This window comes from Gymnoscopelus microlampas, assembly GCF_963454915.1.
Source record: "Gymnoscopelus microlampas genome assembly, chromosome: 11".
NCBI classification, from domain to species: domain Eukaryota; kingdom Metazoa; phylum Chordata; class Actinopteri; order Myctophiformes; family Myctophidae; genus Gymnoscopelus; species Gymnoscopelus microlampas.
Window position 1 is genome coordinate 13788284 of NC_139948.1, and position 20859 is coordinate 13809142.

Consider the following 20859-nt stretch of genomic DNA (forward strand, 5'->3'; position numbering starts at 1 on the left):
GATAAGGTTGCAAATGGGTGAAGTGCTCCTCATATTTAAGAAATGTACAGAACACGTAAAAACAAATTAGTAGGGTTCTACGTTACCTAGTGGCAGTGTGCACAAGATATTTGGCGCTCATCCGTCCTGTGGTTTATGAGATTAGCCCCGGACAGACAAACAAACACGCAGACCCTCTTCTGTTCAAATTGAAATCACATGGGGTAGGACATGCAATAAAAAAAAAGTTCTGCTTTGGTCATACACAACAAACAAAGGTGCTACAGAAACAAAGCGGGAGGATTACAGCACATCCTGTACTGATATTTTAATACTGTACAATTCTGGTTTATTCTGTAATGCTTTTATTACTATGTACCCCTTACTACTGGATACTGCTCAGTACTTCTGATCAGAAGGAGAGTGGAGATGCTTCTGGTGTCTCGTCAGATTAGCTAACACATTGAAACTCTTGTCACACTGTTTACAGTGGAAAGGTTTTTCTCCTGTGTGGATACGCTGGTGTGTGTTCAGGTGACCTAACTGGCTGAAGGTCTTGTCACAGTGTTTACAATGGAAAGGTTTTTCTCCAGTGTGGTGACGCTGGTGTGATTTCAGGTGACCTAACTGACTGAAGGACTTGACACACTGTTTGCAGTGGAAAGGCTTTTCTCCAGTGTGGCGACGCTGGTGTGTCTTTAGGTTACTTAACACCCTGAAAGACTTGTCACACCGCGTACAATGGAAAGGTTTCTCCCCGGTGTGTAGTCGCTGGTGTGTCTTCAAGTTACTTACCACGCTGAAGCTTTTGTCGCACTGATTACAATGGAAAGGTTTTTCCCCGTTATGGAGACGCTGGTGTGTCTTCAGGGTGCTTAAGACGCTGAAACTCTTGCCACATTGTTTACAGTGGAAAGGTTTTTCCCCATTGTGGAGACGCTGGTGTGTCCTCAGATTACCTAACTGACTGAAGCTCTTGACACACTGTCCACAGTGGAATGTTTTTTCTTTAGCGTGGACATCCTGGTGCGTCTCCAGATGAAGCACAACACTGAAACTCTTGACACATTGTTTAAAGTGTGACTTCAGAATATCTAACCGACTGAAACCCTTGTCACACCGTTTGCAGCGGAATGGCTTTTCTCCGGTGTGAAGACGCTGGTGTCTCTTCAGGTTGACCAACACGCTGAATCTCATATCGCAATGTTGACATTGGTACGGTTTTTCACCAGTGTGGATGCGCCGGTGTGTGATCAGGTGACCCGACTGACTGAAGGTCTTATCACACAGTTGACAGTGGAAAGGTTTTTCTCCTGTGTGAATACGCAGGTGTGTCTTCAGACTGCTTAACTGACAGAAACCCTTGCCGCAGTGTTCGCAGCTGAAAGGCTTTTCTCCATTATGGACACGCTGGTGTGTCTTCAAATTAACCAACACACTGAAGCTCTTATCACAATCTGTGCAGTGGAATGGTCTTTCCCCAGTGTGGACACGCTGGTGTGTCTTCAAGTTAACCAACACGCTGAACCTCTTGTCACACCGTTTACAGTGGAAAGGTTTTTCACCAGTGTGGAGAAGCTGGTGCGTCTTCACACTACCTAACTGACTGAAACTCTTGTCACACAGCTTACAATGGAAAGGTTTTTCTCCGGTGTGGACGCGCTGGTGTGTCTTCAAGTTGACCAACACACTGAACCTCTTGTGACACTGTTTACAGTGGAAAGGTTTTTCTCCATCATGCAGAAGCTGGTGTGTCTTGAGAATATCCATCCGGCTGAAACTCTTGCAACACTGTTTGCAGTGGAAAGGTTTTTCTCCAGTGTGGACATACTGGTGTGTCTTCAGGTGATCGAGGCGACTGAAACTCTTCTCACACTGTTTACAGATGTGGGGTTTCTTTCCTGTGTAAGTCAGCTGGTGTATGTTTACTTCTCCTTCTCTTGGCTGATTCAAAGTCTTGATACCGTGTTGATGAATGGAGGATTTTGGTTTGTCTGTGTCTCCTTGTTTCTGAGTGGTGACAGTGCTGGTGATCTGCTGACGGGCTGCTGAGGGGATCCTTCCATTTCTCGTCATTTTATTTTGTCTGTAGAGGTTTTCTTCTTTCTCTTCTGTGTCTCTCATCCTCTATCTCTATGATCTCTGTCTATTATCTTGTGTCTCTTTCTATATTAAACGTAGCCTTCTACTGCTCCTCTTGGAACTCTCTCTTACAACTCTATCTCACACTCTCTCGCAATCTCTCACTCCGTGGGTGTGTAAAGGAAACTTCACTCCTTATATAGGCTAGCCAGAGCTCAGGTGTGATGTAATTCACAACACAAACCGTTGCCACACATGCCTAACAGGCAACGTTGTATTTCATCCATGAATGTCCTGAATTTGTATTGCTTAGTTATTGGTGTTCTCAAGATATATAAACGTACACATACACATAGACATTCACTGTGATTTGTGGAATTTTGAGATAGATGTAAAAGAGAACAGCAGAGACATCCTCCAGGTTGGCACAGAACCATTTGCAGTGATGAGTACCATTAACAGTGTTGAGCTTACCGTTAGCATTAGAATTGTTTTGGCTGGAAAGCGGCCCAGATATGCCCAAATATGGAGCGGACTGGGATTATATTGATGACATCACCAAAAGGCACCAGTTCCACACCGCTCCAGATTGGCTTCAAAGTACTCTGATAAAGGGGTACATGGCTCTTGGTTAATTACTGTACAACAACATTGTTCTTGAGAAGTCGTTTTGTTCTTATGGTGAAGATTATAAAGATTGCTAGGTTTATTGTTTCTACGTAGTGCCTACTGACGCAAACCCAGGCAGAGAGAGAGAGGGAGTGTTGCATCCACATTTCCAATATTCCTGATATGATCAATCATCCCACATAATGCGTTAACGTGGAACTTCCTATTGGGACACTCCGACATATACCAACACCACAACACACGACAATGTTTTACAATGTGTCAGAGAGAGAGAGCGAGAGAGAGAGAGAGAGAGAGAGAGAGAGAGAGAACCTCAGTCACCTTGTTGGACTATCGGCAGCTGAACATCATGACTTGTACACGCTCGACCACACTGCTCCTGCTGGTTCCACTCGCTGGACCTCCAAAGCAGGTAGTTACAAGTGGACTTCGCCCGCAACAACCTGCAGTCCCAAGATTGCAATTCCGTGTCATGCCCTTTGGCCTCTGCAACGGAGCCGCTGTGTGCACCTTGACAACATAGCCCACGCAGAGGACTTCCCTCTGTCATTCATTACCTGAATGACAGAACCGCTAGCCAGCCTCCAGGGGGTGTTCCAAGCCATTCACCAGGCAGGTCTCTGTCTGGGAAATGCCACCTTCTGCAGTGAAAGACAATGTTTCTGGGTCACGTGGTAATCGGTGAAGGAGTCGCCACTGACCCAACCAAGTTTGCCATTGTTAAATACTGTCTGACAGACTGACACAATGAAACATCGGAGAGCTACGGAGTTTCCTGGCCGTGGTGTATTACCAGCGTTTTGTGCAACTCTTTTACCAGCCCCCACCACCACCTAGCACACAAAGGGTAGATGTTCTGGTGGGACACGGCATGCCACATCACATTCCAGCAGCTGCAGGAAGCGTTCACCAAGGCTTCCATTCTGGTGTATCTTGACCCAGGCCGACACCAGTGACAGCCACGGGCCTGGGTGCAATGCAATCACAGAAGGGAGAGAAGAGAAAGCATACAGCTGCTCTCTCACCCAGCTCTAGAGCAATTACTGAATCACCTGACAGGAACTGTTGGCAGTTCCTGCCCTGGACCAACCACTGCCCTGGTTCCTCCACTTTAAAGAGCTATACGCTATAGCTCCTGGTGCCCCATGGTCTCTGTGAGAAGGTGCTACAACCGGTCCATGGCTCAGAAGTGCCACTTCGGGGGCTCCAAAACCTTCAGGCCTGGTTCTACTGGCCAAAATTCCAGCTGAATGTGGAGTTGCATGTCACATAGGTGTCACAGGCTAGCTGTGCTGTACTGCACAAACTGCCGAATGTGGTCTACTGCCGTGGTTCTCAAACTTTGTCATGTCAAGGACCCCCTAGTCAATATTTATTTTGGCTGCGGACACCCATCAGAAAATATGTTGTGCCTGCTCCCCCCCCCCCCAAGATTTGTGCTGTTCAAATGTTTCAAAAATATTCAAAATTATTCACATTTATTCAAGGTTTTCTGAAAATAGCAGATGTACAAGCTCACAACTCTTCTCGATGCAACACATTGTGTGATGTATAGAGGTTTAAAGTCATACCTATCCCGGGTTCTATGTTCCCCCACTAAGGTTAGGGTTAGGGTTAGGTTTAGGTTTAAAAAATGACTTATTTTCTATCAATTACACACCCCTCAAAGCCTTGAATTTATGGAGATGATTTAGTTTTTGTCGCATTCCTAAGCCAATATTTGTTGGGTGAACTACTCCTTTAAAGTGGTTAAAGTTATTTTGACACTATATTAACCAATTTAGCTGGGAACCCCCTGTGTGTGTGTGTGTGTGTGTGTGTGTGTGTGTGTGTGTGTGTGTGTGTGTGTGTGTGTGTGTGTGTGTGTGTGTGTGTGTGTGTGTGTGTGTGTGTGTGTGCGCGCGCGCGAGGACAGCTGAGAGAGAGGGGGGAGAGAGGGTCGGGGAGAGCGACAGAGATGTTCAAACAAAGGAGAGCTGGGTTGTAAGTGTATCCTATCTCATAGCCTATCGACCCACGCATGCATGTCGTGTCATCATCTCTCGTGGGACGTGCAGACCATGATGACAAACTATAAAGCCGCAGAACAGAACTGAGGCTACAGCCTACTACAGCCGATCAGCTTCCAAATCAGATAGAAGCCTAAAGTCAACTTGTTACAGTATCAGTAATAATAAGACGTGTTCCAGCTACTTGAGCCTCAACTTCCTTTCGTTGGAGAAGCAGCGAGGGAAATGTAAATATTTAGCCTGCTAGTCATTTTTTTGGGACAAGTACCTACTAGGCTACAGGCGACGTCTGCACTCTGCATGATCAGGACCAGGACCTCTGCGGGTTACCACCTCTTCAGGGGGACAACATTGGCCACAGACTGACACATGGACTCTTACTGTGAAATAAAAATAATAATAAATACAAATAAAAGCAGTTTATTATGCGTTATGTGGGATATTTAGTTGCCGTAGCTGTGATCTTTTTCATCATCTCTTTGGGAGCGTGCAGCGCACAGACTGCGGAGCAGCATAACGGCGCAGTGGTGAGTTAAAGTTAATAAGGATTTAAATAACTTGAATCAGATTCATACTTCGTAATATGACCGTGTCGGTGTAGATCTGCTTTTTCCCCCGCATGCGACAGAGAACTTGCAGGTGGAGTAGGGCCATAGAGTTGTATATAAGAGTAGGCAGGCTATATAGATCATTTGGAATTCAGGGTTCTTGAACGTTTTTCAGTCCAATGACCCCTTATCTGAGAGAAAGAGAGAAAGAGCGAGAGAGCGAGAGAGCGAGAGCGAGAGAGAGAGAGAGAGAGAGAGAGAGAAAAAGAGAGAGAGAGAGAGAGAGAGAGAGAGAGAAGCAGCGACCTCCACAACAAATTGAATTGTAGCCTATACAATTGTGTTGCAAATCCAACTTTATTATAAATAAATTTAAAGCCTTCCCTGCAACTTTAAGAGGCTTTCAGTGCTAAGCTCACCATATAGCTCATTGTCTCATCATGTCTGTTGATCGTTACATTGAGAGATTCGAGACTATAGCTTGTATTACATCTGTTTAAGTGTCTATGGTTTGCCTCCAAGTGATGCTGCATCTATTTGTTTGACAGCACTATCATCATCAGTGTTGTGTATAAAGTAAACTTTTTAGTTTGTTTAATTATCTTTGCTAATGTGTTGAATTCATGTTCATGTGTATTTTCAGACATTTACATTTTTTTTTTTGGGGGGGGGGTCACCAAAAAAACCTTGATGACCAGTGTTTATGTTTAGACCAGTGTTTGTTCAATCAGAGACAGAGATTCTTTTTGTGTTAGCGGAGCAGATAAGTGCTACGATCTTTCAATTTATGATAAAAGCGTGAAAATTGGCGTGAGCAGTCTCCATGGGTCACTTGACAAGAATATTGTCTGAGCCATTTGTAATTTCAAGATGGCGGCCATTTTTCAAGATGGCCGACACCTTAGTGGGCAGTTAAGTGATATGATGGTTTATTTGGTGATACAAGCATGAAAATTGGCATGCGCAGTCTCTGTGGGTCACTTGACAATAGGCCACCCACAGCTATTTGAAATTTCAAGATGGCGGCCATTTTTCAAGATGGCCAACACGTTAGTGGAGCAATTAAGTTATATAATGGTTTATTTGGTGATACAAGCATGAACATTGGCATGAGCAGTCTCTCTGGGTCACTTGACAATAGGCCACCCACAGCTACTTCAAATTTCAAGATGGCGGCCATTTTTCAAGATGGCCAACACTTTAGGGGAGCAATTAAGTTATATAATGGTTTATTTGGTGATACAAGCATTACATTTGGCATGAGCAGTCTCTAAGGGTTGCTTGACAAGAAAACACTCCCAGCCACTTGAAATTTCTATTTTCAAGATGGTCGCCCCCTGGATCCTCAAAAGATACACTTTCTCATAGAAATGTACGTTTTTTTTTTCATTAAGGACGATTATTATTATTATTATTATGCTAAAACAGTTGTGTTGATTTGTTGATCATAGATAGATTAGATAAGAGTGAATATCTGCACTACCAGGGCACACTGGTGATATATCACTGCTGTTAAACCTCAGAGTGGGGTTCAATGTCAGCTAATTGAAAGTTAGTATCCCAAATGCTGTCTAATTTACCCCAAAACAGTTAGATAGCCGCACCTGAATTGACAGGTTGTGCCAGCGCGGGAGAGCCGAGCCAAGGTTAATGGGGTTTTAATTAACCGGATGGTGTACAGATCGCATGGGATTTAAATGGCATTGGATGAACGATCGGACTAAGTGTTGGGTTAAGGCACAAACTTAGCTGTATCCCATACATCAAAGTGCTTGGTAAAAGGTGGTAAAAGGATAAACCCTCTGCCTCTGCCTATGCTGCAGACATGGCAGAAGCCATCATAACAGTTGTGAAAACTAACTGGGACAGATGTTTCATTTGTCAGCAGGTCACCAAGGAAAAACTCATTCAGCCAAGTTTATTCAACAGAGAGCACGATCGTACTGGTCATGATACCATTGCAAGAAATGTTCCATTATTTCATAAGAGTAATGCTCTGCCTATCTTACTTAGTCCAACCCGACTAGATGAAGGTGATGGCATAGAAAGCACATTGACAAGAAACAGAGCAACATATCATTCAAGCTGTTCAACAACACAGAGCTGGAAAGGGCCCAAAAGAGAGCATCTACATCTGCTGAAGACACTGAAGATACCAAAGATATCCATGTCAAGAGACTAAGAAGATCTAATGTATGACCGGTCCAGTGATGTCACAACTGTGAACGAGGCCAGGCTTGATCTCTTTGCCAGAAAGCAAAGACGATATGACTTGATCCTGCCAACTCAAGCAGCACTCAAAGAGCATGCCAAACGTGCTTCTTATGAGGCTGGATACGTGTGGGGACAGGCATTGAAGCGACCTCCGACAATGCCGAGCCCATCTGACTGGGGATGGGTGGAACAGGACGAGAAGTGGAAAGTCTTCTGGACTCCACTTCCACCTATTGCGGAGAGTTGTTGGGAGTTGACCAAATGTGGGTGCACCAAGGCATGTACTGGAAGGTGTAAGTGCTTCAGATATGGACCCAGTTTCACATGCCTATGTAATTGCCCCTGCTAGAACCTATTTGCATGTTTATTTTGCCAGAGTTATTCCCCGTTGTCCTCTGTGTTTTCAAGTGTAGGCCTATGGCTCGGCTTCCCCTCGCCACATCGGCGCATCATGTTTTACTTTGTATCTAGTCTATTACTGTGTAATTTTCAGTTGTTACTTTGTAACATTGCTTCCACTACCCTCCACTGCCATATCTAACAGTGAAGCACATTTTCAGTTTAGTTCCTTAGTATAGTTTGTCATGGTTCCGTGGCTATTGCCATTCAGTGTTAGCCATTGCTCATAATTTTGGAGCACTGTCCGTTCAGCACCACAACTGTGCTTATCAGCACCACAACTGTTAATTTATTCATCTTATTTTTGTTAGTTTAAAATATATATATATATATATATTATCCTCCCTTGTGACTGTTACCTTGTCGTGGTAAGGGAGCTTGTGTAAGCCTACCTCAGTGAACCCTGAGAGCTATGCTGGTGGGAGGCAACTCCTGACAGGTTTTACCAAACTGGACAGCTTGTGGGCGAGGAGTCAGACAAAACACAGTCAAACAACCTCTCTTGACAGAGCTTTTTGAGGAACCCAATACATTTCTATGAGAAAAGGTATCATTTAAGGATCCACATGGCGGACGGCAGACATCTTGAAATTTCAAGTGGCTGTGGGCGGTTTCTTGTCAAATGACCTTTTGAGACGGCTCATGGCAATTTTCATGCTTGTATCACCAACTAAATGATTTCTTAAGCTTAACTGCTCCACTAAGGTGGTGGCCATCTTGAAAAATGGCCGCCATTTTGAAATTTTAAGTAGCTGTGGGTGACTTATTGTCAAATGATCCACAGAGACTGCTCATGCCAATTTTCATACTTGTATCACCAAATTAACCATTATATAACTTAAATGCTCCACTAAAGTGTCGGCCATCTTGAACAATGGCCGCCATCTTGAAATTTCAAGTAGCTGTGGGTGGCTTATTGTCAAGTGACCCACAGAGACTGCTCATGCCAATTTTCATGCTTGTATCACCAAATAAACCATCATATCACTTAACTGCCCACTAAGGTATCGGCCATCTTGAAAAATGGCCGCCATCTTGAAATTACAAATGGCTCAGACAATATTCTTGTCAAGTGACCCATGGAGACTGCTCATGCCAATTTTCACGCTTTTATCATCAACTGAAAGATTCTGCCAGAAAAAAGCATTTAGCCGCTCCACTATGTGTGTGTGTGTGTGTGTGTGTGTGTGTGTGTGTGTGTGTGTGTGTGTGTGTGTGTGTGTGTGTGTGTGTGTGTGTGTGTGAGAGAGTGTGTGTGTGTGTGTGTGTGTGTGTGTGTGTGTGTGTAGGACTGGCTGAGTCGTTATGGGTACATGCCCCCTCTGGACCTCCAGAGAGGGGCGCTGCAAACCCACGAGGGCATTGAGAGGGCTCTCCGCCAGATGCAGAGGTTCGCTGGGATAGAAGAGACGGGACGACTGGGTACCAAACACGTGATCACACACACTACGTTTGACATAGCTTACATTTCCCAAATTTAATTCAGCTAAATGCCAAGCCACCTAATACTTTTTCTTTTTTTTGGTTTGATTTCAGTACAAAGGCTGTTGTTGTAGCTACATTTATCATTGCTCTGTTTTATGTCAGTGATTCCCCAACCTATGGGCTGGGCCCTGTGGTGGGCTGCAAGGCTTTGATTGATTGATTGATTGATTGATTGAATATTTTGTTAAACAGAAATCCAAACGGCAAGAGCACAGTCATACACTTAGTCTAAAAGGATCACACAAAAAAGTCCAGTGGATTTGTTTCCATTATTTCCATGTAAGTGGGCCCCCAAAGAATACAATACTAAGATTTGAATGATGAAATAATGTAGGGGAAAAAAAGAAACTCCTACTCATGATTTTATTATCATTGCTATTGCAATTTGTACTATTCTTTGAGACACATATGGGTATTTATTGGGGGGGGGCGGGGGTTCAATCCGCCATTGTCTTGGAGGTGCAAAGAATTGCATACAGTGACATATTTTTTCTTCTATGCCAATTATAAACTGTACTGTATAAGAATATCACCTTAATATAGTCGTTCTCAAAGTGAACCCCAGGGGGTCCTTGAGGAGTTACAGTTCTGTAACTCAGAGAGTGTAGAAATGGAGCCAAATGGACTGTAAGGGTCCATTTGGTTCCATTTGTACACTCTCAGAGTTAGGGTCTCATAATGTAGATATCAAGTGTGCATACAAATAACTGGGGGTCCTTGAAACTAAACAGTTTGAGAATCACTGCCTTAATAAGCAAATTGTCAAATGTTGTTGTCAAACCGTCTCTGTGACAGACAACGCCACCCTGACTCTGATGAAGAGCCGCCGCTGTTCTCTTCCTGACTCGCCTGCATCAGAGGACCTCTGGAGGAGGAAGAGGAGGAGGAGGAGGAGGAGAGCTGCTGTGGGTTTGCGCTGGAACAAGGCTGACGTTACCTGGAGGTGAAAACATACACATAATTCATCATGAACAAATAACTGTGTGTGTGTGTGTGTGTGTGTGTGTGTGTGTGTGTGTGTGTGTGTGTGTGTGTGTGTGTGTGTGTGTGTGTGTGTGTGTGTGTGTGTGTGTGTGTGTGAAAAAAGGGGGAAGCACGCACATCTCAATGAAAATTTGAAGGTGCTGGACTCGAAAATACACACCAATAACAGAAGAAGAAGTCCGCACACTTTTGAAGCTCCAGCGACCAGCTTTATTTAGGCTCACAGGGTAACTACGTTTCGACCCCTTCGGGTCTTCGTCAGGTATGAGGAGTGCAGAGGTAGGCAGGCTAAAGTAGGGAGCAAGTAATCAGAGTCCCAGCTGTGTCGGGGATAATAGACACACCCTCCCCCCATCTTAAGGGGACATGTGTGTGTGTGTACATCGTTGGTACAACAATATGCATTGCATTGATTCTTGACATGTTCTGAGTTTGGAGATTCAATTTTGTATTTTATTTTAGCCACACGACACCATCAAACAAAGAGTGAAGTAGGGAAGTGTTTCCCCTTGGGGGGCTCTAATTGGCGTGAGGTCTTGTCTGTTTGGAGGCTAGTCCAGAATTCTGAGAAAAACATGTTGCACAAAGTCATAACTGGCTTTCGTCCACTTTCAATCTGGTATAATTATTTTGTCAAATATGTTTGTAAAAGACCAAAGGCTCGACTGTTATCTAAACCTGAGCCAAGACCCGCTGCAATGGTGTCCAAGCAGGACTTAAACCGAGTTGTTAAACCCAATTGGTTCACAAGGTGAAGTAGTACTTGAGGGTGAAGGAGATTCAGTGAGAAGGGCTGTCCATTGGTTCTCAAAGTGGGGTCCGGGAACCCCCAGGGGTCCTTGGGGGGGTACCAGGGGGTCCCCAGCTAAATGTGTTAATATAGCGACTGCGTCACAATCATTTTAACCACTTTAACCATATTTTATACTTTGAGTATTCAAAAATAGCAGATGTACAAGTTCATGCTCATGCCGTGCTATGAGCTTGTAGATCTGCTTTTTTTAGAAAGATTCCTGGCACAAAATATTTTTTGAGATGCTTGAGAGTTTGAGAACCATTGCTGTAGTTGTAAGGCCAGACACCCTGGCTGGTACCAGGTAAGCTCTTGGGGAGAGGCTCGAGGCAACTCCAAGATTCCCTTGCCTTTTATATTGTTGGCTTCGGTGCTTGTGTCATCCCGGTGATGTCGCTATGAGTCATATCCATATATGGAGTCCCAATGTCGGTCATGCCCAAAGATAGGGTCTATGATGTCAGACTTGAATATGTCAATTATCGCCATATATGGAGTTCCAGGCATCCTGTGACACGGTCTAACTCGCGGTGGTATCCGTTACGACTAAGGCTGGCAAGTATGATATGAATGCCTTCTTTACAATATTACATTTTATTTCAAAACATTTAAAAAAGTTTAACGAACTGCAAAAATGGCTGATCCTCAAGCTCACAACATGTCACATCGCGACACATGAGCTTTTAAAATATTTTATGTATTATTTCTATATTTGGATACATTGCCAATCCATCTCAGCCAATCACAATGCGAGATCGGAACTAACTGTGATGACACCGGCAACATAAGAGAGCGCGCCCGTGCGTTTCTGTTTGCAAAGTGCTCATTTGATGTTTAAGTGAGTCCTATGAAAAGGAAAGAGATGTACTATAGAGATCATTTCTACTAAATAGAGATTGAGAAATATACTTTCCTTGCTATTTCTACCTGTGAACAATCTTGACCTAAGACAGCCTCATATGACTATGATGTTTCAAGACACTATTATTATTGTGTTGATCTCTGTTGGCACCGCGTTGTTAGGTGAAGGGATTACATGGCTTTTAGTGTACCGGACTGAAACATACAAGAGGCTAACGCCTGTGGTGGAAGAGCAAAGACGAAAACTTGAGAAGAAAAAGGAAACGATGGAAACGCAAAGCAGAAAGCTTGAGAAGAACACAGAGTCACAAAAGAAAAAGATTGAGAGACAAGAAAAGTCATTGAATGAGAACAACAGCGAGCTGGCTTTTTTACAACAAAAGGCCATGGTTGTTTTAGCCATTCTCTTCAAGTTACTGATGAGCCAGTTCAATGCCATTTTTCAGGGGAAGGTCGTAGCCAAATTACCATTCGTCCCACTGACCTATATCCAGGGGCTGTCTCACAGCAATCTCCCGGGCGAGGATTACACTGACTGCTCCTTCATCTTCCTCTACATCCTTTGCACCATGTCACTCAGACAGTGCATCCAGAAGATGTTTGGTCGCGCGCCCCCCAGAGTGGCGAGACAACAGGCTGGTCTTGCAGCTGTTCACAGTAGCGATGAGGTTGAGCAAAGCCATACCACTGAGAATGTCTGCCAAAATCCAGGACCAAGAAAAAGGCCTACTGCCAAGCAGAGACTGGCCACACCTTCCAGCTGAACCGGCGTCTGAGGCCTTTTTGGGGACTACGGGTGGAGCATTAGCGTACGCTAAATCCGGTTTCAGTGTTCGTTAATGTGCATTGTTCCTACCACATAAACAAAGAAATAAAGAGGAGGCTGAGCTTATCAATCTTCCCAGCAGGCCCCAATGAACTGTGCTGCTCCAGGGACAGTCCTGGTGTCCCTGAACCGAAAAAGTGAAGCACTCTAATGCCTGCATCTTTCTATGTATGATCAGATGTTTACTAAAGCGCCACCTGCCTGTTTGCATGGCCTCTACGTGTCCAAGCCTTCCTCTTTTCTATGAATTCTGAGGGCCTCTATTTATCTGTCTTGATGGCAGAAGCCTTTTTTAAATCTACAAAATGCCATTTCACATCTACTGTATATGATATATTGTTATTGTTCATTTTCCTCAGTTTTCAGGAGGACATGTCATATACTGTATGTTGTAGATTTGTCATAGATGACAGGAGATCATAGACTGGCCACATGACGTTTGAGATCTACATGGCAGCCAGCCCGTTATTAGACCCTGTCTAGTTCTTTTTTTCTCTTCTTTTTTTTTACATCTTTTTAGAATTCAGCAACTAGTTTGTCAACGACTCCACTGCCATTTCTTGAGTCTCCTTTCCTCTCCTAACTCTTCAATCTCAACCCCCCCCCCCCCCCACCCCAGTGTCCACAGTTACCCGTCCCCGGATCGATCCCCTTCGCTCCACCAGACAGGCCTGGTGGAGCTGATCCTGACCTACGCCCTCAAAGCGTGGAGCGACGCGATCCCTCTGGACTTCGTCCCCCTGCAGGGCGGCGGCGGAGCAGAGGGGGACATCAGGGTGGAGTTCACCTCCTCCTACCACGACGACGGATACCCCTTCGACGGCGCAGGGGGCACCCTGGCCCACGCCTTCTACCCCGGCACTGCCCTAATGGCGGGCGACACCCACTTTGACGATGGGGAGAGCTGGAGCTACGGCTACGGAGGTGAGACGCACAAAGAAGTTGTTATCTAGCAGATAAATAACAGCCTGTTATTAAATAGTCACATTATAGTCCAAATTTTAAAAAAGGGTACAAATTGTGCGTGTACAAATGCAACCAAATGGAACTTGAAGGGTCTGTATCTCTGGGAGTTAAAGGAGCACTAGACAACATTCAGCCACTGCACTTTTACAACACATTTGTTGTTTGAGGTTTGTTATCTTCCCATCTCTTCCATAAGGCAGCAATCATGTAGTCTAAACATTGTAATGCCTTACAAGGATATAGTTAGGTTAAAAAGCACCTTACCCAATGAAAACGGACACATAATGGCTGCCATTAACTTTCGGCTTATAGAGGTAAACAAACCAATAAGGCTAGCGTTTTGACGCCAGGCAATATGAATAAAATATTTATTTAACTGTCATAATATTTTGTGGGGAGGAAAGATCAATACTTTTATTCCACACAAATGTCTGGACATATTTTCATTTTATTATACACTTTCTTTTTTTGGTTTTGGTTTAACCACTTAAATCCAATGATTGACTGGGGGTCTATACGTGGTCCCCTCCTTTTTTTTTTTGCCTGGGCATGTGTACATGCCCAGAATAGGGACGCCAGGGATCATGTGGTTACATTAAATATGATAATGTCGTACTTGTGGCAAGTGTTTTTTTGGAACATGGTGGTAGGTCTCGGCTTACACATTGGAATAAAAAGTGCTCATGGGTTTGAAAAGGTTGGTTACCAGTTACCACCGCATTAAGGTTTACTGTGTGCTCTCTTTTGTCTCTCCGTGTCTCAGATGAGCAAGGTACTTCAGACCTGTTCACGGTGGCCGTCCATGAGTTTGGTCATGCCCTGGGTCTGTCCCACTCCTCCTCAGACGTGTCCATAATGAAGCCCTACTACCAGGGCTCAGTGGGGGCCATTCCCAGCTACACACTGCCCACTGATGATAGGTGGGCTATACAGGCAGTCTACGGTATGGGACACACACACGCACACACACACACACGCACACGCGCGCACACGCACACACACGCACACACGCACACACACACACACACACACACACACACACACACACACACACACACACACACACACACACACACACACACACACACACACACACACACACACACACACACATAGGGTTCGGGTTGCTGCTTTAATAAAAGAAATGCTGTCGTCCCTATTTTTTTTTACAAATTGAACCCTACACACACACTCACACACACACACGGTATAATTTAATGCAAAAGCTTTATGGTTATTGATATACTGTACATAGCTTATCACCTAGGCATTCAACACAAAGTGTCTCTGTTGGCCATACAGTACACACAAGCAAGTACATAGCATGGATATCTGTCTCATTTGAGATGTTTTTCCTTTCAAAGGACGGAGAGCCAAGTCACACCGACCCCCCACTGTGGCCCCTACCGACCCCAGTCTACCAAATATCCCCAGCCCTCCTCCCCCCAGAAACACACCACATCAGTGAGTTGTCTCTTTTATCATACAAGTTCAATTAAATTTCATCTAGCGGCTCTCATTATTTTCAGTAAAGAATGGCCGGGTAACAGGTCATTGGGAAGGAACAGGCACTGCCTTTAGCAGCAATCAATTTTCTGTCGTCAATGGGATTTGAACGGGGTTTGGTCTCCCGCGTGGGAGAGCAAACATTATACTGCTGTGCTGAGCCAAGACCCAACACCTGCTTGACCAGCGGAGATATTGGGCTTATGAGCTTCAGGCAGTACTACTTGTCAACTAGTGGGTGTCCTACCCGACACCAGGGCAGGTCTAAATGTTTCAGTGGAAGAGCAGTGAGACCACCTCCAACCACTGCAGGTGTACTAATTATATTGTTTACTCTAACATACATATTGTTGCTGTAGGGCAGACACCTTGTATCTCCATGTTTCAAATATTAACGTTTTTTTTTGTAAATTAAAGGTAGGTTAAGTGATTTTGTTTTAAGTGAGTTCAAATAAGTGTTAAATAGCTCTATATTCTGATTGTAATCCTTCTTAAACCTTAACCTTAAACAAAAAACAAATCTTTATTTAACCCAAAAATATCACTTACCCTACCTTTAATGCCCTACTTCATCATACAAGTGTTGCACAAAAGTAGTGAAAATAGATCATTCAAAATAGATCATCCATACTGTACCTGAAGGATGTTGAGCTAACATCCATACATCCATACTGTAGCTGAATGATGTTGAACTAACATCCATACATCTATGCATCCATACTGTAGCTGAATGATGTTGAACTAACATCCATACATCTATGCATCCATACTGTAGCTGAATGATGTTGAACTAACATCCATACATCTATGCATCCACAGCCCAGATCCTGCCCTGCCTGACCGCTGCACTGGAAGGTATGACGCGGTCGCCAACATCAGGGGGGAGGTATTCTTTTTCAAAGGTAAGGACACACACTCACGCACTCACGCACACACACACACACACACACACACACACACACACACACACACACACACACACACACACACACACACACACACACACACGCACATATATATTTGTATTACTATACTTGTGAGGACATCAACATTTTAAGACATTGGTTTTATGAATGGCACATTTTTCAAAGTGCCACATTTTTAACCATAAGCCTAAAGCCGAAAAATAGCCGATCTACAAGCCCTCAACGCGTCGTGCTTCGATGCGCTGTGGCCTTGTAGATCGGCAGCGTGCAAGTGTAAATCAGGCATAACTCAATATCTAATGCCTAAACCTAACTTATGAATGTCTAATCCTGAACCTAACCCCAACCTGAATCTTTTTCCGTTGTAAATCTATCTCTAAAAATCTTTTTTTTAAACCATAAAACATGTATTCATCTTGTGAGGAGGACAATGTCTATTTCTCAAATTCTACTTATACCTGTGGGGACATTCGGTCCTTAGTATAGTAATACACACACACACACACACACACACACACACACACACACACACACTCACTCACACACACGTCGTCTCTGTCGGGTGGAAACCTCATATATCCAAAACTGTTACTTCTCAGGATTCAAAATCAAAAACAGAAAATGCAGCAGATCCACAAGATCAAAACGTGTCGCTTGGCGCCGCATTTCGAGCTTGTAGATCTGCTACTTTTGATAGTTTTTTGTGACGCTGTAGTATGATCAAGTAGGGCATTCATTTTACGGAAAAACACAAAAAGTAAAAAATATCATTGGAGATGAGAGGTTTCTGCTCCGACAGCAACGATAATGATTCCTGGTCTTTGTAAAGGTGCTTTCTTCTGGAGGGTCCAGCGTAGTTCACTGATGTCTAGAAAACCAGCGCTGATCCACCACTTCTGGCTGGGCCTCCCAGCCGGGCTGACCGCCGTGGACGCTGTGTATGAACGGACTGACGGACACATCGTCTTCTTCATCGGTATGTGTGTGTGTGTGTGTGTGTGTGTGTGTGTGTGTGTGTGTGTGTGTGTGTGTGTGTGTGTGTGTGTGTGTGTGTGTGTGTGTGTGTGTGTGTGTGTAGGCAGTGGTGTGAAGTAACTAAGTACATTTACTCAAGCACCGTAATTAAGTACAGTTGTGAGGTATTTTTTACTTTACTGGAGTATTCCCAATTTTCTGTACTTTTACTTCTACTTCACTACATCTCAGAGGCAAATATTATACTTTTACTCCACTGCAATTATTTGAAAACTTTAGTTAGTGGTTACTTTGTAGATTTTGATTATTATTACAAAACATAACATACATTACCCACTTCTATAAAGTCCTATATACATTTCGGCCATTTGAAAATAGCCGATCTACAAGCTCGCATTGTGACCTTGTAGATCGGCTATTTTCTAAAATATTTGTATACATTTTATACATTTGAAAACGTATGAAATGGGACATTCTGCATAATGAGTACTTTCTACTTTTGGAACTTTAAGTACATTTATACATTAATACTTTTGTACTTTTACTCAAGTACATTTTGAATTCCGGACTTTTACTTGTAACAGAGTATTGCTACATTGCAGTATTGATACTTTTACTTAAGTAAAGAATGTGAGTACTTTTTCCACTACTGTACTGTATGTATGTATGTATGTATGTATGTATCATCTTTTGTATGTATGTAAGTAGCCGTTTTGGACATATGAGGTTTCCACCCGACAGAGACGAAATGCATTAGTCCAGTGATTCTCAACCTGTGGTGGGCCGGGTCCCCCCGGTGGGCCGCGAGGGTATTGCAAGTGGGCCCCCCAAAGATTTCAATGATAATATCACATTAATATAAAAAAAGAATCACATGGTCTTTTCTTCTTTAAAACTTAATTCCATCTTTTTATTTTGAACATGCATTCCTGCAACTGCTGACCTACATTACCAGTATCTGCCCTGTTGGAGGTTATGCAATGCTTCCTCTGTGCACTTTACATACAGTTTACATTTAGAACAGTGTTTACCAAACACAGGGTCGTGACACATTTGTGGGTCGTGGACCTGTTTTTGCGGGTCGAGGAAATAAAATGTTTTTTCTTTTTTTTTTTACCTTTCCTACTTTTTTCCCTCTAAAATCTTTCTAAAACATTTTGTTTTCCAAACACTTTCAGAAAAAATGGGGAAAAATAAACATATATTTTTAACATCGGTGAAAAGATTTTCAGATATTTTCAAAAACAAAAAATATAATTTTGTATTTGTACTAATTCTTCTACTTTTTACTCCCCGGGGGAAACACCACATTTCTCTTGTGGGTCTCAAGCTGAAAACGTAAACTGGGGAACCACTGATTTGGAGTTTACAAACATCTCTCCTTTAAACCTACATCTTAGGGGATCAGTACTGGATGTTCAAGGACACGGTGGCTATGCCCGGGTACCCGCGTCCCCTGGACGACTGGGGCATGAGCACCACGAGGGGACAGCCACCGCCGAGGGTGGAGGCCGCGTTCGTGTGGACGCACAACCACAAGACTTACCTGTTCAGCGAGGGCCAGTTCTGGAGGTTTGACGAAAGCGGGCGGGACAGGAGACTGGAGGCCGGGTACCCTAGGGCGGCTTCTCTGTGGACGGGGGTCCCCTCTGAGCCCGACGATATCATCAGCTGGGGAGATGGTGAGCTAGCTGGTACACATGAAATGAATGTTAAAGGGATGATAGTTCACTTCTATCGATTAGTCACCCCATGGAGACTTGAATCCATGGATATTTTTTTGTTTTTGTCGTATTCCTAAGCCAATAATTTGATGACCGGCAGCTGTTCCGGTAGGAGACACAAAGAGTCTTCTTTGTGTCTCCTACCGGAGCCGCTGCCTACCAGTCCGCTGGTCATCAAATTATTGGCTTAGGAATGCGACAAAAAAAAAAATATATCCATAAATTCAAGTCTCCATGGGGTGACTAATCGATAGAAAAAAAGAAATGTTTTGGGTGAACTGTACCTTTGAGTGCTCATAACTAAAACTTTTTTGTGTCAAGGACACCCCAAATTGATATGGGTTTGGCGCGGACCCCCATCTGAAAAGGTTTTGTGCCAGAAACCCCCGGAAGCAAAGATTTTTTTATTTTTTATTCAAAGATTTGCACAAATTCTCAAGATATTAAAAAAAAAATAGTAGATCTACAAGCTCATAGCACGGCACGAAGTGACACGCTGTGAGCTTGTATATCTTGAATATATATATATATATATATATATATATATATATATATATATATATATATATATATATATTATATATAATATATATATATATATATATATATATATATATATATTTAAGTGGTTAAAATGATTGTAACGCTATAACAAATTTTGCTGGCGACCCCCTGGTACCCCCCCAAGGACCGGGTTTTGGGAACCAATGATGTAGATCATTGGACCTCCCCCCTTCTCCCTTCTTACATCTGACAAAAGCTGAGTCCCTCCCACACGAGCACACACGTGTTTTTGTGACATGCCCCAAAGGGGGGCCAAGATCCCCGGTTGGGAAACACTGGCATAGATCTCAACGTGAGCTTGAATTTGGCACCAGTGTGTAAGTCTGCGTTGCATACTGTATGATGACATGTCTATTTTGGACATGGCATTATAACCGGGCATGTCATGCAAAGCTCACAACTTGTAGATCAGCTATTTTCACTATTCGTCGTGCGATGAAGTATAGTGGGCTTTAGTGGTTAAAGTGACGTTTGTTTTATCCCGTCATCAGTCTTTGACTGTTACGTCGACCTTTTTCATGGCAACAATATAAACAAAAAGTTGTGTAATACCAATGTTAGTAATTGGCTCCGTTCCATTTAGTAGAAGCAGTATTTCCAGTGAGCCAACATGCATAATAGCAGCACCCTGACCTGAATGGAACAGCCTTAATTATTGTTTGGTAACACGTATTTGTGAATATGGCTGCCAGGAAAACAAAGACTTAGTTTTACGTTCTGTTATCTTGTGGTGCTCTCTCATGGTGCAATCTTATTTTCATTCATTTTAAAATGATATAAAAATACAAAATTAGCATAATATAAATCATCTTTTTCTTCCCTCAAGGAAACAGCTACTTCTTCAAGGACATGTCCTACTGGGTACTAAAGAGAGGGGAATTAGATTTAAACAACCTTACACCCAAATCTGTTGCTGTGGACTGGATGCAATGTGAGATACCGGAGCCAACGCCCACTCTGCTGACCAAGGTCCCTGGCCACAGAGGACAAGCATGTCACTGTGACACAAGTACGGCTCAGACTCTTCAAGCAGCACATTGGCTAGTAATGCTGTCAGTCTGTTTTTTAACTCGGTTGTTCAGTTCAACCTTTTAGGTGTTCTTAAAGTTCTTTATGTCAAATGGTAATGATCCATGAGCTGCTACCACCAGTGCTGGATTACAGGGACATGTCACTTTATGTTGTGTTAATCTTATTTTTGTATTTTTAAAATTTTAAGTACAAGATCTTCATTGAGTAAAATAAAGACCAAGTGTGATTTATTAAGCAGTCTTCTTTTGGCAAATTTGTATTTTAGCACCATCTTGTGGATTTACAGTATAATTGTCTTTCAACTACTGTCAATATAACACTTGACTAAAAACCTAGTAGACAATTAAGCAGTTAAG

General features: G+C 43.3%; 2 protein-coding genes across 2 annotated transcripts; both read left to right on the top strand.

The window, feature by feature from the left end:
* The first annotated feature begins 4866 nt into the window (after positions 1-4866).
* On the top strand, positions 4867-20633 carry LOC311055653 (matrix metalloproteinase-17-like). The gene is made up of 10 exons (XM_084071908.1): positions 4867-5227; positions 9151-9283; positions 10142-10289; positions 13430-13734; positions 14540-14719; positions 15141-15240; positions 16102-16184; positions 17038-17184; positions 18584-18865; positions 20298-20633. The coding sequence occupies exons 1-10, from the start codon at positions 5126-5128 to the stop codon at positions 20564-20566; spliced, it is 1749 nt and encodes a 582-aa protein (XP_083928034.1). The 5' UTR covers positions 4867-5125; the 3' UTR covers positions 20567-20633.
* Positions 12083-12748, top strand: LOC311055713 (calcium load-activated calcium channel-like; the record flags this gene model as incomplete). Its single annotated transcript, XM_084071984.1, has 1 exon — positions 12083-12748. The coding sequence occupies one exon, from the start codon at positions 12083-12085 to the stop codon at positions 12746-12748; it is 666 nt and encodes a 221-aa protein (XP_083928110.1).
* Positions 20634-20859: the final 226 nt, after the last annotated feature.